This window comes from Candoia aspera, chromosome 1 (assembly GCF_035149785.1).
Source record: "Candoia aspera isolate rCanAsp1 chromosome 1, rCanAsp1.hap2, whole genome shotgun sequence".
NCBI lineage: Eukaryota > Metazoa > Chordata > Lepidosauria > Squamata > Boidae > Candoia > Candoia aspera.
Genome location: NC_086153.1, coordinates 71,531,297 through 71,546,031, shown reverse-complemented (window position 1 = coordinate 71,546,031; position 14,735 = coordinate 71,531,297). Strand labels below are relative to the sequence as shown.

General features: G+C 36.8%; 1 protein-coding gene across 1 annotated transcript in view; it reads left to right on the top strand.

Annotated features, from left to right (window-relative positions):
- The window catches only part of RYR2 (ryanodine receptor 2), a 258,198-nt gene that overhangs the window by 172,141 nt on the left and 71,322 nt on the right, over positions 1-14,735 (top strand). The window contains exons 72-79 of the mRNA XM_063292172.1: positions 844-1,014; positions 1,795-1,854; positions 2,861-2,995; positions 10,922-11,034; positions 11,193-11,289; positions 12,117-12,220; positions 13,876-13,927; positions 14,413-14,469. Of these exons, the coding sequence (XP_063148242.1) occupies positions 844-1,014; positions 1,795-1,854; positions 2,861-2,995; positions 10,922-11,034; positions 11,193-11,289; positions 12,117-12,220; positions 13,876-13,927; positions 14,413-14,469 (789 nt within the window). The remainder of the gene's footprint in view (positions 1-843; positions 1,015-1,794; positions 1,855-2,860; positions 2,996-10,921; positions 11,035-11,192; positions 11,290-12,116; positions 12,221-13,875; positions 13,928-14,412; positions 14,470-14,735) is intronic.

Below are 14,735 nucleotides of genomic sequence, written 5' to 3'. Positions count from 1 at the left end.
ACAAAGCATTTTGCTGCAGGAGGTATAGGGCAAGATAGTGCTTTTTTCCACAAATCCATCAATGGAAGCTAGCAGGACTGCTTAAGGGTCCAGGAGAGTCACGTGCAATATATAGTTTATAGGACTGGCCTTGCATTACCTGATACTAGGATAATGCAGGGCTAATTATGGTAATCTTTAGAATTTTGAACTCTGGAATTCTATTAAAGGAATCATTAATTGCTCCCCCTCTGATATCAAAGATTAGGTATTGAGTTTAGAATCCCTTCCCTGAATTGGTTTATTTTTTGAAGTTATATCATTATTTTGAAGAGACACTTTAAAAATGTACACCTGATGTAGACATGCCATCTGACTGAAGACAATAGGAAGAATATGCAGTTAATAGGCAGATGCAAGAATTCCTGCTGTACTGGTCATACTTAAAAAGAAACAAAGAGAAACAGATGCAATTGGAATGGGATACAACTGTTAAAACTTGTACTGTATTAACAACAAATCATTAAGGAAACCAGTATTATGAGAGCAAAACAATGGAATGATGGTAAAGTAATTGAAAACAATAAGACATAGTGGTAACCTAATAGGAAGTTCCATCTGCTCTGTACAAGTGCAAATAAAAGATCATAATAAAGTTTGTCACACAGAGTGAGCATAAAGATAATACAAATGAAAAATTATATTGTACTTATAGATTACTGTCACCATTACTGATATAAAACATTTTATGGCGAAGTAATTTCCCTGGTGGTTCCCCCTTTTTCATTTCAGTATCCTCAAGAGATCGATTATTGCTTCCTTTATTTTATAATTTGAGAATGAATTATTACTTGTACATTGCAGACAGCTGTTTCTGATCAGGAAAGAAAAAAAATGAAACGGAAAGGGGATCGTTACTCAACTCAGACCTCTCTTATTGTGGCTGCATTAAAACGACTGCTTCCTATTGGGCTAAACATTTGTGCACCTGGTGACCAAGAATTAATTGCTCTGGCAAAAAATCGATTAAGCATGGTAGGTTTTCTCTATAAATCTGTTTCTATATGTAGAACTTCACTTAATGTGTTCAGCAAGCTGTATAATATCCTCCCTTTTATAGAGACATTAGTCCTATCTGTCTGACAGTGTTAAAATGCAGTAGGAGTCATGTTATTCTTTGTGGTATGTATCAGAAAGAAATCTGATATTTGACTGGTTTATTTCTACTTAGAAGATAATTGGCTTCCTGCCATTAAAAAACAGTGTTAGTTACAGGGAATTGCTTGTCCATTATTCTACTCTTCTTTAAACATATGATAACTAATTTCTTTAGAGGGTGGCCTTTTCTTTTCAGAGACTGCTTGAGTGACAAGCGGTACATCCAACAAGAATGATATCAGAGAGGACCATTCCCCAAATGCTGTCCCTTTCCTATAAACAAGATTCAAAATGATCAAAAACAACACCTGCCAAAGTAAATATAAATGATACTGAAGTGGCTTAGATAGAGATAGTTCCTGTATGAAATGGGGCTGGCCTGGGAATGGAGAAATCCCTTCCTCTAGGATTATTCTTGTTATGAGTCATGCTTGTTACGCAAGAATATTTCACTCAAGTAAAGATTGCTCTACTAAGGAACTCCTAAGTACAGAAATGTATGGTAAGTTCAGTTCCATTTTGCATATTCATCATGGCTTTCCATAATGGAAAATGGCAGCTTTCCAAAGTGCTTAGATTTTTTTTTTTTCTACAAGGGCTATCCCCCCTTTTTATATAATACTTTTCAGTAAAATATTTGGTATATTTTCTTGACAGAAGGACACTGAGGATGAAGTTCGAGACACTATTTGCAACAACCTTCATTTACAGGGCAAGGTAATTTTCAAGGATTACAACTTTTTCTTCTGACCTAATCTTTTAAACAGCTACCCAAATTATTTTAAATTTGTATCTGTGTGCAAGTAGATATGTATATTTATACATCTGTCCATGTATCCACATGTACAGTACACACCAAGTGTAGAGCCAAAAATTGCACAGATGTCTGTGAAATATAAGCAAGGGTTGTGATGATCCCATAAGTTTAAACATGTGCAAAATAAGCATAGTGAACCATTAAACTTCAAGTGAACTTCAAGGGGCAGAATCTGGTAGAATGTTTTTGAGCTTAGAAGCTAAGCAGGTTCACCCTAGTTAGCACTTAGATGGAAGATCACCAGGACTTTCGTACATTATCTTGCTCTTTATCTGCCCACAAAGAGATTTACTAGTCTCCTAATGCTTTTTCATGTCAATCTCTTTAAAAATGTATTGATGGAGAGTTTACATGTTTCATTGAAGCATGTCCATCTATCATTAGAATGGACACTACTGCACAAACTATCTCCAGCAGCTTTTGTGAGCTCTCAAATATATTCCAGAAAACTTGTGCAGAAGAGTGAAGATGAAGGAGATGCCTAATTATATAGATGTCCAAATATTGGATACAATACTTTATTTCCATTTTGAACAAATAGAATTTAGAATGGAAATCCACTGTTAGATTTCCACTGACAGCATAGCTATTGACCAGTTCTCTTGCACTACTCCTGTGACAAAATTCTGTATTTTGGAGCAAAGGGAGGTACTTACCTTTCACTGATAGAAAACCAGAACTTCATTCAACTCATTATTGACTTGCTTGAAATATAGACGTACCCAAAGAGAGCTTGATTTCAGAGCTCATATTTTCTAATTCATTAGAGAATACTGCACTATGTATTAAACTATGTGAAATCATATAAAATCTACTTTATTAGATGAACACAGTAATTCTAGCAGCCTATATCCAAGTGTTTGGTTGTTCATATTTTTAGCACTTCACTTATATATTTTCTTGCAGCTTGAAGATCCTGCCATTAGGTGGCAGGTGGCCCTTTACAAAGATCTACCAAACAGAACTGATATCACTTCGGATCCAGAAAAGACTGTGGAACGGGTTCTGGATATAGCTAATGTACTTTTCCACCTGGAACAGGTTAGATGTATTATTGACACTTTAATATTAATTTGTTTTACAGATACAACAGGATACTGTGGAAAAATGTCCTGCAGGTATACTTACTTTGCACTGAAAGTATTTCTTTTAGGTAAAGGTAGAGGTTTCCTTTGACATTAAGTCCAGTCGTGTCCGACTCTAGGGGGCGGTGCTCATCTCCGTTTCAAAGCCAAAGAGCTGGCGTTTGTCCATAGACACTTCCATGGTCATGTGGCTGGCATGACTAAACAGAACGCCGTTATCTGCCCACCAAAGCGGTACCTATTAATCTACTCACATTGGCATGTTTTCGAGCTGCTAGGTTGGCAGGAGCTGGGACTAGCAACGGGAGCTCATCCCGTCACGCGGATTCGAACAGCCGACCTTCCGATCGGCAAGCTCAGTGTCATGCGCTGCCTCCCTCTGAATAACATTCAGACACTGGTTTGCGAATCAGGCTCTGGTTTATTGCAGGGCAGGTACAGCGTTGGTAGAAAAAAGCTGAGAGTGACAGGAGCGCGCCGGTGCGGGGTTTAAATACCCCGCGCCGGTCAGCGCCCCCTCGCTCACGGTCACGTCACCCCCCTTTGTCCCATGCGTTGCCCTGCCGGTGGGTGAGGGTTTCCGGGATCGCCCATCATCAGGTTTCCATTCCTCTGCTGATTGCTTTCAGCTGGGCGATCCCCGTTGTATTGCCGCTGATGGCTTGGGTGGCTCCGTGATCCGTTTGGCTATTGTTTGTTGGCCGTTAGTCGTTGTGGGTTGATGGCTACTTAACTTGTACCCCTTCACCTATTTCCTTGTCATTGTCATGTGTGCCATTGCGCTGATGACTTTAGCTCAACGGCACTCATGACACTCAGCAGCTCAGCAGTTTAACCCGTAGCGCCACTTTGTTTTTTTGAAAATATATTGTGAATATACAGGTAGTCCTTGCTTAACAATCACTCATTCAGCAACCTTTCAAACTTATGACAGCGCTGAACAAGTGGTAGTTATGACTGGTCCTTGAAGTTATAACCATTGCAGCATCCCTGCAGTCATGTGATTGCAATCTGGGCACATGGCAACTGGCCCAGATTTACAACTGTTGTAGCTTCCCTGCATCATGGGATCGCAATTTCAGACCCTCTCCGTCAGCTTCCCACAAGCAAAGTCAGTGGGGAAGCTGGCAGGCAGTTGGAAGCTGCAGTCACATGAAGTCCTTGCTTAATGACCTGTGGTGATTTCCTTAACGATGGCAACCAGTGACTGCTGGGAATTGCCATTACTAAGTGATGTGGTCATGTGACATTGTGCTTTATGACTGCATTGCTTAGCGATGGAAATTCTGGTCCCATTTGCCATCATTTAGCAAGGACCACCTGTACTTTTTTCTAATAAGTTCTGTCTATAGAATCATAGCATTTGTACCATGACTCTGTGATTTTACTTTGTTCAGAATCAAAACTATAGTATAATTCAGTATTTTTTAACTGAACAATCTTATGATTACAACTCATGGGAATGGGATATAGGCCACTGAAATGCTAATGTGACTTCTACTACGCCTGGGAGGAAATGGGAGAAATACAAAAAAGAAGAACAAACCAGTAGTGCAATAATAAGTATGCCAGTGATGTAACTGGAAGTGTTCTGTCATCAATGGTCATACCCTTACCCATTATATGGCAATATTAAAGCAGACGGTGATCTGGCTATTCTCTGGCCATGTCAAAAGGGAGAAATGATCCTACAAATTCTCTATAGGTGGGAAAAATTAAGCAGTGTGTATCCATCATGTGATCCTGGCAAGGCAGATGTATGTACATTAGTGTTTGCTAGCAGGGTTAGAGATTGTTTTCACAGCAGGGATGGATAGCTAGCTAGCTAGCTGGATAGCTAGATAATGTGCTATTGAGCATCAATACTCTTCCTATCCTGCTTCTTCAAAGTCCCACTTTCATTTCCATAGAGTGTCATTTCCATACCACAGCTTGCACGATTCTGATCTTAATAGCTGTGGACACATCATAGCATTTGAATATCTTTTCCAAGGCCTTCATAGCTGCTCTACCAAGAGCTAGTCTGTGGTGTATTTCTTGACTGCTTGTTCCTTTACTGTTTTTTTAAAAAGAATTTTATTAAGTTTGAAACAAAGGTAAAAACTACAAGAAAGAAAAAAGAAAAACTAAAAAAGTGTGAAACATAAGAAAAAAAGAATTTTGAAGATTACATAAACAAGTGACTTTCAACAAGAATATAAAGCAATTTCCAGAATCAATCCCTTACTCTATATCAAACCAAGATCACATTATTTCTATAAATCCTTCCATTAACACATATACAAATAACTAATGCAATTGCTCCTTCCCCTTATATTATATATATATATTTCTAAATCAACTTCCCTCCCCCAAATAACATTTATTTAGTTATTTCCTTCCTACTACTATTCTATATATTTCTGTCCACTATAATAAAAATCAAATTATAGAAACATATACTACAATAATCTTAACCCTATTAAACCTAAAAACCAAGCAATTATTATTATACCTTATAGATACCTTATAAATCTTACAAATCAAACAAACCTTTAAAAAAGTCCAGTAAATCTTAATCCAAATCATTAAAAAGAAATGAAATCATAATAGCTTCATTATCAATCCAATTACACATTCTTAAATTTTTAACCCACTTCAAATATATCAAGACATTTACATATCTCCCTATTACATACAAGGCATTTTTCTTGCAAAAATCAAACAGCCCAACTGCCCCCCTTAAAAACTCAGACTTCTCAGCAAAAAGACTCCCACAAAACAGATTCTCTTCTCTCCCATAATGTTTCATCAGAAAAACAATTCCCTTTCTAATTTGCAGCTCAGACTGTCGCTTTAACCCCTTCACCACCAAAAGGTAGTCTTTGCCTGTCTTTACTGCAATCTTGCTGTCAGTAAAAATGTTTCCATCCTTGCCAAAATCTTCATCTTCTTCCATAACATCTTCAGCCAGGTGACAAGCTTTAGAAATAATCTCTTCCCCAATGTCCCGAATATTCTGCAGAATAGCCTGACAGCAATCTGAAAAAATCTCTTTGAAGGTCTGCTCAGGCTCACAACAGGACTCAGAAAATCTCCTTGAAATCCTCCATGTTTCAGGTTGATGGTTGATCCTAAAAGGCAGAAGCTATCCACCACTTCAGTATCTTCATTGTCAATTCTAAGTCTTGTTGTGGTACCTGTTGTCATTAATTTAGTCTTCTTTATATTTAACTGTAGTGCCATTTTTTCATTGTGTTCCTTGACTTTTATTCCTAGAGCTTGCAGATGTTTTGCGTTTTTTGTTATCAGGGTAGTGTCATCAGCATAGCACAGGTTTCTTCTTACAATTTTAAAACTATGTTCATTTTCTTCCTATTCAGCTTCCTTTAATATATATTCAGCATATAGGTTGAATAAATAAGGGGAGAATGTGCAGCCTTTTGCCAACCTGGATCCAGTCTATTTCACCATGTTCACTCTGTACTGTGGTTTCTTGTCCTGTATATAAGTTATTCATGAGGACGATCAGATGTTCTGGGATTCCCATTTTTCCGAGCGTATTCTACAGCTTGATGTGATTGACATAATCAAAAGCCTTTTTATAATCAATGAAGCACTTAATTACTTTTTTAAAAATATTCTTTGGCTTTCTCGATTATCCATTGTGCATCAGCAATAATGCCTCATGTTCCTTGGCCTTTTCTAAAGGCAGCTTGAACATCTGGTATCTTTTTTTCCATGTAGGGCTTTAACCTGTGTTGGATGATCCTAAGCATTATTTTGTTAGCATGTGAAATTAAGGATATTGTATGATAGTTTGCACATTCTGTTAAGTCTCCTTGTTGGGAGATTTTGGAATGTAGATGGACTTCTTTCAGTCTGTTGGCCACTGTGTTGTTCTCCAGTTTTGTTGGCATAGCTCGGATAGAATCTTGACTGATTCTTCTTCTGTTGTTTGCCATATTGTAGTGGGTATTAGCCTTCTGACTTGGTAATGACCAGAGTGCTGATCTAACTTCATCATCAAGTACTAGAGGTTCTTGTAAGTAGGTATTTCAGTATACTCCTTCCATCTTCATTTGATCTCTTTTGAATCAGTTACTACCTTTCCATTGGTGACCTTTAGCAAAGCAATTCAAAGTTGGAATCTCCTTCTGATTTCAGAGATCTTTTGAAAGACTTCCCTTGTTTTTCCTTGTCAGTTTCCATCTTCAATGTCTTTACAGATACTGTTGTAATATTGCTGCTTGTCTCTTCTAACAACTCTCTGAAACTCTTTGTTAAGTTCCTTTCTGAGATTATTGTTTTTTCTTGGCTCTTCTCTTCTCTTGTCTAATTGGCAGTTTCCATGGTTTGTTCTGAAATCCAGTTTCCTTTCTTCTGTTTCTTCATTTTTGGCAGTTCCTTTTCACATCCATCTTTAATAACTTATTTAAGTTCATTCCATAATTCCTCTGGTTCTCTATCAATGAGTTTCAGGACTTCAAAGTGATTCCTGCTGTTTTCCTTGAAAATGGTGAGTATATGGTCAAGATCATGCTTGAAACTGACTGGCTTTCTTCTTCATCTTTACCTTAACTTGGAACTTGCACATGAGCAGTTCGTGATCAATTCCACAGTCAGCACCTGGCCATGTCTTTGATGCTATGACTAAGCCACTTTACCTTCTTTTAGCAATAATATAGTCAATTTGATTTCTATATACTCCATTGGGTGATGTCCATGTATAGATATATCATTTTGGTTGTTTGAAGACCGTGTTAGATATAAAGAGGCAGAAACTGATAAGCTGGTCTCCTGTTTCATTTCAGTTTTTTAAGTCATACAAGCCAACTGCATCGTCTTTAATGTTTCCAACTTTGTCATTCTGGTCTCCAATCATAAACAGCACATCTTGCAATCATGTGTCAATTTCAGATTGAACTTGATCATAAAACTCATTAACCTCCTCCTCTGCACTGGTGGTTGGAGCATAAATTTGAGTGATCGTCATATTAAAGTGTTGCCCACGAAGTCAAATCAATGTTATTTGGTCATTGATTGCATTGTAGCCAAGTACTGTTCCTGCCGTACCCTAACTATAAAGGCAATGCTGTTCCTTCTTTGTTTTTCATGTCCGAGTAATAAACAGTGTGATCTTCTGATTGAAAGTCAGCCCATCTCAATTCACTGATGCCTGAGATGTCAATTTGTAGTTGTTTCATTTAATGGTTCACTGTGTTGAGTTTTCCCAAATTCATGGTTTTTACATTATATGTTCCCACTGTAATTCTACCTTTGCAGCTTTGGATTTTCTTTTCCTGCGTGGCAACACCAGCAACTAGACATCCCAAAGGCTTTTATCTAGCCATGTCTTAAACACCATTAGTACTCCAAAAGATCCTCAACTCTACCTCAGTAACATGTTGAGTGCCATCTGACCTGAGGGGCCCATCATCTGGCACTGTACCGCCAATGATTTTATATGTTCTATCCAGTGATTTTCTTGGTAAAAATACAGGACTGGATTACCATTGCCTTCTTCTGCCCAGTATGAATTGATGGCTTTGCCACTGTCACTAAAGTGATCATCTGCCTCCAGCATCTTCCTGTTTTGCTGCTGCCCAATATAGGTGCTTGCTTCCTTTAGCTGGGCAGTCCTTCACACCTTGGGTGATCCTGCTGGGAATATATACTTTGGCATACATTCCAGACGTTCTTCACTCATCCCTCCCAGGAAACACCCCTCCTCCCCAAGATGAGGTAGCATAGCAGGACCTGGGGTTGCACAGGAGGGAGAAGCAGGAATGTAGTCAGTCCATCATGTATGCATGGCTGAATATCCAAGGCATTAATCAGGAAATAGAAGAATGTGAGATCATGTCATGTTCCTCAATCAAATGTTCCCAGAACGTCTTATCGTGCTCGCATCCATTTTGGTGCAACTCGTGTCAGCTTGCGAGTTGACCAGCAGGGAAGGGGAACATGCTTGGAGTGTGAATCATCCTGTTTAGACTGCCACCTTCCAGCACCAAGGTCCTCCACAGAAAACCGTTACAGACAACTGCTGGCATGAGAAGGAGGGGTGCATATCTAAGGGGGAAGTGGGGGGGAATTTGAATTCACGAAGAGTTTTAACTGTAGAAACGTGCGGGAAATTTCATTCGCAACTTTTTCTCTGCACTGGAGGCTTTGCACCATTAAAATAGATTTCTGAGCAAAAGCTTATGAGTCGTAATTGAATGAGTACATGAGTGTTCCAGGCATCGCAGATCATTAGCTTGAAACATCCATACAAGGCACCTTGGCTTTCTTGTACCAACTGAAGTGGCGTACGATGGCATTTAAAGTAGCGGTTTATTCAAGGGACTGACAAAATGACTCTGTGCTCTCAAAAAAGTGTATTTAGCAGAGGAAGAGTCTCCCTGAAGTTTCTTTATTCTTTTGGACCTTGGTGGTAATTAGAATTCAGCTTAGAATTCTCAAATAAGGTATATATAACCAAGCGGAGGATTCTTGCCTTAACCAAGTAACAAAAAAAACCCCCTGTGCAACTGGAAAGTGAGGGAATCTCAGATCAAAATATCTTTGGGTTGAGCAATCATTGGGACCCTATTCTGGGTGATAAACATTAATCGTCATTTACACACAGTCGCTGTGCTCTTCCTAATGTGGTTGTATTATAATTTTAAAATGTTTACAACTCCTTCAAGTTACACATTTTTATATATAGTTTAATGCCCTTTCTTTTACCTACATATGTAAAATTAAATGCATCATTTTGATTTTTTTCTACTTCATATATTATTTTCCTTTATTGTTTCCAGAACTTCTCTAATCGTGGACGGAAATGTTTCAGAATGGGAAGTATAGAGTATATGCTCAATTATGTTAGGAATGTATTGGATTTACCTTTAATAATTTTGTTTATCCATTTTTATGTCTTAAGTCTCTAAATATCTGATTTGTGATTACTTTTTAGGTGCCATTTCTCTAACTTGCTTGCTCCACTTCGGTTTATTCTTATGTTTGAAAGGTTTTGCACTTAATCTGACTGAGGTTTTTAGTAATACTGTCTTATCTCTTTCTTTGTCTCACTTATGACATTCACAATTCCTTATTTGGGTTTCAGTTATTCAGTGCACTAATAAATTCCTTTTATGTTCTCACAGTGTGTGCTTTAAGTACTAAAGTTTGTTTTTTATAGAGAGTAATCGAACATTCCATACACCCTTGCAGGATGGACCATGTAGGCATGTTTTAATGTTGTTCTACGTGCAGAGTAAATGATACGCTTGTTAAGTCATAAACCTATCTATTATACAATAGATAGCATGTAATGACATTAGTAATGGAAAGATTTACTACAAAGGAACAGAATTAGTACAGTCGTTACTTTTATAGCCATATGGTAATGCTTTATAGAATGGATGAATGACACTCTACTTGTGTGGACTAAAACAAAATGAAGGAAGGAGACAACTAATTTAATACAGAAATAGTATCAGTATCATAATAATGGGCAAACAGCTAAATGAATCTATAGTGCATTCTACTGGTCGTTTTGCCACCCACCATCCCAAAATCTTATGTGTGAAAAAATACTTTGTAATTCTCTGAATGGAAAATTATATGCTTATCCTGGTTATTTCAGAAGACAGTCAAACTGAGGTGCTATGAACATATTTCAGAAATAACTGAGATGATCCTGCAATTACTTTACCTACTCCCTTAGTAAAAATGTAGAATTTTTTTTGTTTTACAGCAAAATCTTATGCATAACAACTCAAAAGTAAAACCCATTCAGTTTAATGGGATTTACTCCCTAGTAAATGGTATGAGATGGCAGCCTTACACCTTTAAAATAAATAAGCATCTATTAAAAAGAGATTTCTGATTTTCATTTTTTTTTGTATCGTAGGTTGAGCATCCTCAGAGGTCAAAAAAGGCAGTATGGCACAAACTTTTATCCAAACAGAGGAAAAGAGCTGTGGTGGCTTGCTTCAGAATGGCACCTCTATATAATCTTCCACGGTATGTGCTATCTCTAGAGACATTACTTGTTCGTCATATAAATGTGCTGAGAAATATATGCTGTTTCTCTGTACAGTGATATTTTGTACAGTAAATATTTTGAATAATCAATGTGTGCATACATTTTAAAATACTTATATTTTGTTGATTTTTTTAAGGCACCGAGCTGTCAATCTTTTTCTTCAAGGATATGAAAAGTCCTGGGTGGAAACAGAAGACCATTATTTTGAGGATACATTGATAGAAGACTTAGCAGTATGTTAGAGTTGATTGAATTTTTTTTAGATTTGCTGGTTATTTGCTTTGGATTCTATTGTAGTATGCAACTGGGCCAAATTCAGCCATTAGTAAAGTATGAAATTTGCTTGTTACTTTGGTAATGCCAAAGTTTTAATTTTACCAACCCCCCCCCCAAAAACACAGTTCAAAAATAATGGGAGATATTACCAGTTTATATGTCCTGCTTCTTATAGACTGCAAGGGATCCTCTTGAGACTACCTTGGATATCCAGAATTTTATATATTGGTATGCTTAAACTGTAAATATATATGCTATTTTTGTTCCTTTTCAACACTGCAGCTGTGACCCTAACTTTAAGTTTGCCAGTATAATCATGGAAGTCTTGGTCATATCATTTCTACACTTCGCTGATGATATATTATTTGGGTTTCAAAATGATGCGTGTATTTCTGATTTATTATCAGCCTATTTGACACATGTTCCCTTATTCTGTTTCTGCACTAATCTGCAATTTGTAAGAAAATGCATTTAAATATATATTTTAAAATGGACTTTATCTTAAAATATGGCTTAATATGTATTTTGAGCCTCAAACTATGGTATAGCATTTTGGAAGGTATGATAAATTGAGTTCTGTTTCTCACAATGATCCAAGAAGTGTCATTCAGGTCAATTCACATCTAAATATCTAAAGATCATATTCTTAAGCATCTCTAATCACTAAATTGTTTGGAATTAAGTTCAATGACTCTCAGTATGATGTCCAAATATATCTACCTCTCAGATCTCAAACATTTTACATTCTCATTCCATGTTCTTATTCTTCTGTTCCTTGCTACAGAAACCTGGCACAGAACCAACAGAAGAAGATGAATGTATTAAGCGAGTTGATCCTTTACATCAACTTATTTTACTCTTCAGTCGAACAGCTTTAACTGAAAAATGGTGAGACAAGAAAGAGGAGATATGATTCTTTTGTTAATTGTTTTCTCTTCAAATCTAGATATGAAATGTTCTCTGTCCCTAGAAAAAGTGATGGGGAGTTAAATATCAAAGTACTATAGGGCAGATTCAATGACGTTTGAGCCAGTTTTGTATTCAGGTATATTTACAAAAACCCTTGTCAATGAATGGTGGAAAACCATAATACTTTATGCAAATTGAATTAGCTGAAGTTGAGCAAATAGGATTATTTTCTTATTTGTTAGGGTAGAGAAGAAATCACATGACTGATATTTCACATTTGTGTGTGTGTGTTTGTTTGTTTGTTTATTTATTTATTTATTTATTTATTTATTTGTTGTATTTCTCCACCGCCCATCTCATATACAATGATTCTGGGTGTCATTAGAAGAAACAGAATCCAAAACAGTAACAGTGTATTTCTATATTATCATATACAGTTGTGTATAAACCCATCTGTGGATAAGCTGACCATTGAATTTTTAGCCCAAAACACACCACCCATAGATAAGCCAACCTGCATTTTTCATGGTATTTTGGTTAAAAATTCAAGGATTTACTTATCTGTGGATGTGCTTATGGGTGAGTATAAATGGAAAATATAGGTACTTTGAAGAAGTATTACTGTATATACTTGCAGATAAGCCCATCCATGGATAAGTCAATTTTTTTGGGTGCATTTTGGCACTTAAAATTCTCAGCTTATCCAAGAGTATATACAGTATCACTATTATTGCAGCCTAGGTTGTTTATAGCAGACTTGAAATATAAAAACTTTGTTGTTAAATATAATATTGAAAACTGAATTACAAAAAAGACAGAAAAATGTGAGGTAGCAATTTAAAAAGTTGAAACTATTAAATTTGCAAACCATATATATTTAAGTTTATTTTATTTTATTTTATTTATTTATTATTCAAATTTCTATCACTGCCCATCTCCCCCAAACAGAGGGACTCTGGGCGGTTTACCATAAAATTAACCATTTAAAACCATCAACGCATAAATTACAAGGCAGACAACCGACATAATAAAAATAAATAAATATAAAATCCAAGTGACAAAGATTACATTCAGTAGGGAGGACTCTATGACACCAGCCACCCCTAGGAAGAACTACTCCCCTTCCCATCCCAGGTGAGGCACAGAACCAGGTCTTCAAACCCTTCCGGAAGGTCGGGAGCGAAGGGGCCTGCCTCACCTCTAGGGGCAGAATGTTCCAAAGGGTGGGCACCACTGCAGAGAAGGCTCGCCTCCTTGACCCCGTCAAGTGGAATTCCCTTACCGACGGGGTCCGTAGCATGCCCTCTCTGCATGACCGGGTGGGACGAGTCAATGTTATGGGGGATGTTTATACTTGTTGGAGGAGTCTATTCCATATGTTTTAATATCAGCATAAATTCTGATGTCATTTTCTTTAGTGTTCCTCCTTTAGTATTTCTCTCACTACATGTGATCCACCAAGGTTTCTACAGATAGGGCAAAACTCCGGGCTAGCTGCTCTTGTAATAAACACAATTATCATACTTTCTCTTCCATTAATCTATCATACTTTCTCCTCATTAATCTGTTACACTGGATACAGAATAGCTCTTATGATAATTGTAACCATCTGTTCTTCCTTGTCTATACCACAGCAAACTGGAGGAAGATTACCTGTATATGGCATATGCTGATATTATGGCAAAGGTAATTTTTTTTCACCAAAATCCAAAAGAATGTTTTCTATCACTTGTGTCATCATTCCTTGATTTGAAAAACAAACTTTGATGATTCGTAATCAAATTAACATTACTGTCCCCTTTTTCTTCGCTGACTCACCTGTTAATCTGACTATCCCTATCCATCATTTCTTGGCTGTAAGATGACCAAGATGCTCCAGGAACCTTGGGGAATGTATTTTTCTAAGGACATTGAAAACTGCTGGTAGATTTAGGGTGATCGGTTGCTGGGAATTCTCATGGACTCATTGAACCCTGACTACATAACTTTGTTATCTGAGCCCAATAATGCAGCAAAGCCAGCAAATTTTCCTGTCAACAATCCCCTAATTTTATGCAAGATTCATAATTTATGTCTCTGCTTTATTTTATTTTAAGAAGAGCCAGCAATAATCTTGAAACCAAATATATTTAATTTGAAAAAATTATTTGTGAACACAGTGTTTTTTTCAGAGCTGCCATGATGAAGAAGATAACAATGATAGTGAAGAGGAAGTGAAGAGCTTTGAAGTAAGATTAATACCGTCTACTTTTATCTTTTATTTTGTTCATTATCCCATAGTGTGCCATGTAGCAGCATCTCTTGTTCATGCTTTTCAATATGTAATGGATGTAATTTTGATAATACATTTTATCTGTTTGATAAAAATATTTTTTAAAAAATACTAAAAATCTGACACAGTTAAAATCCGAAGTTAAAGTATTTTACATTACTTCCATAACAACTGGGAAGAGTTTTGATGAAGAATCTCCAAAGTTTTGTTTGAAACCCTTAG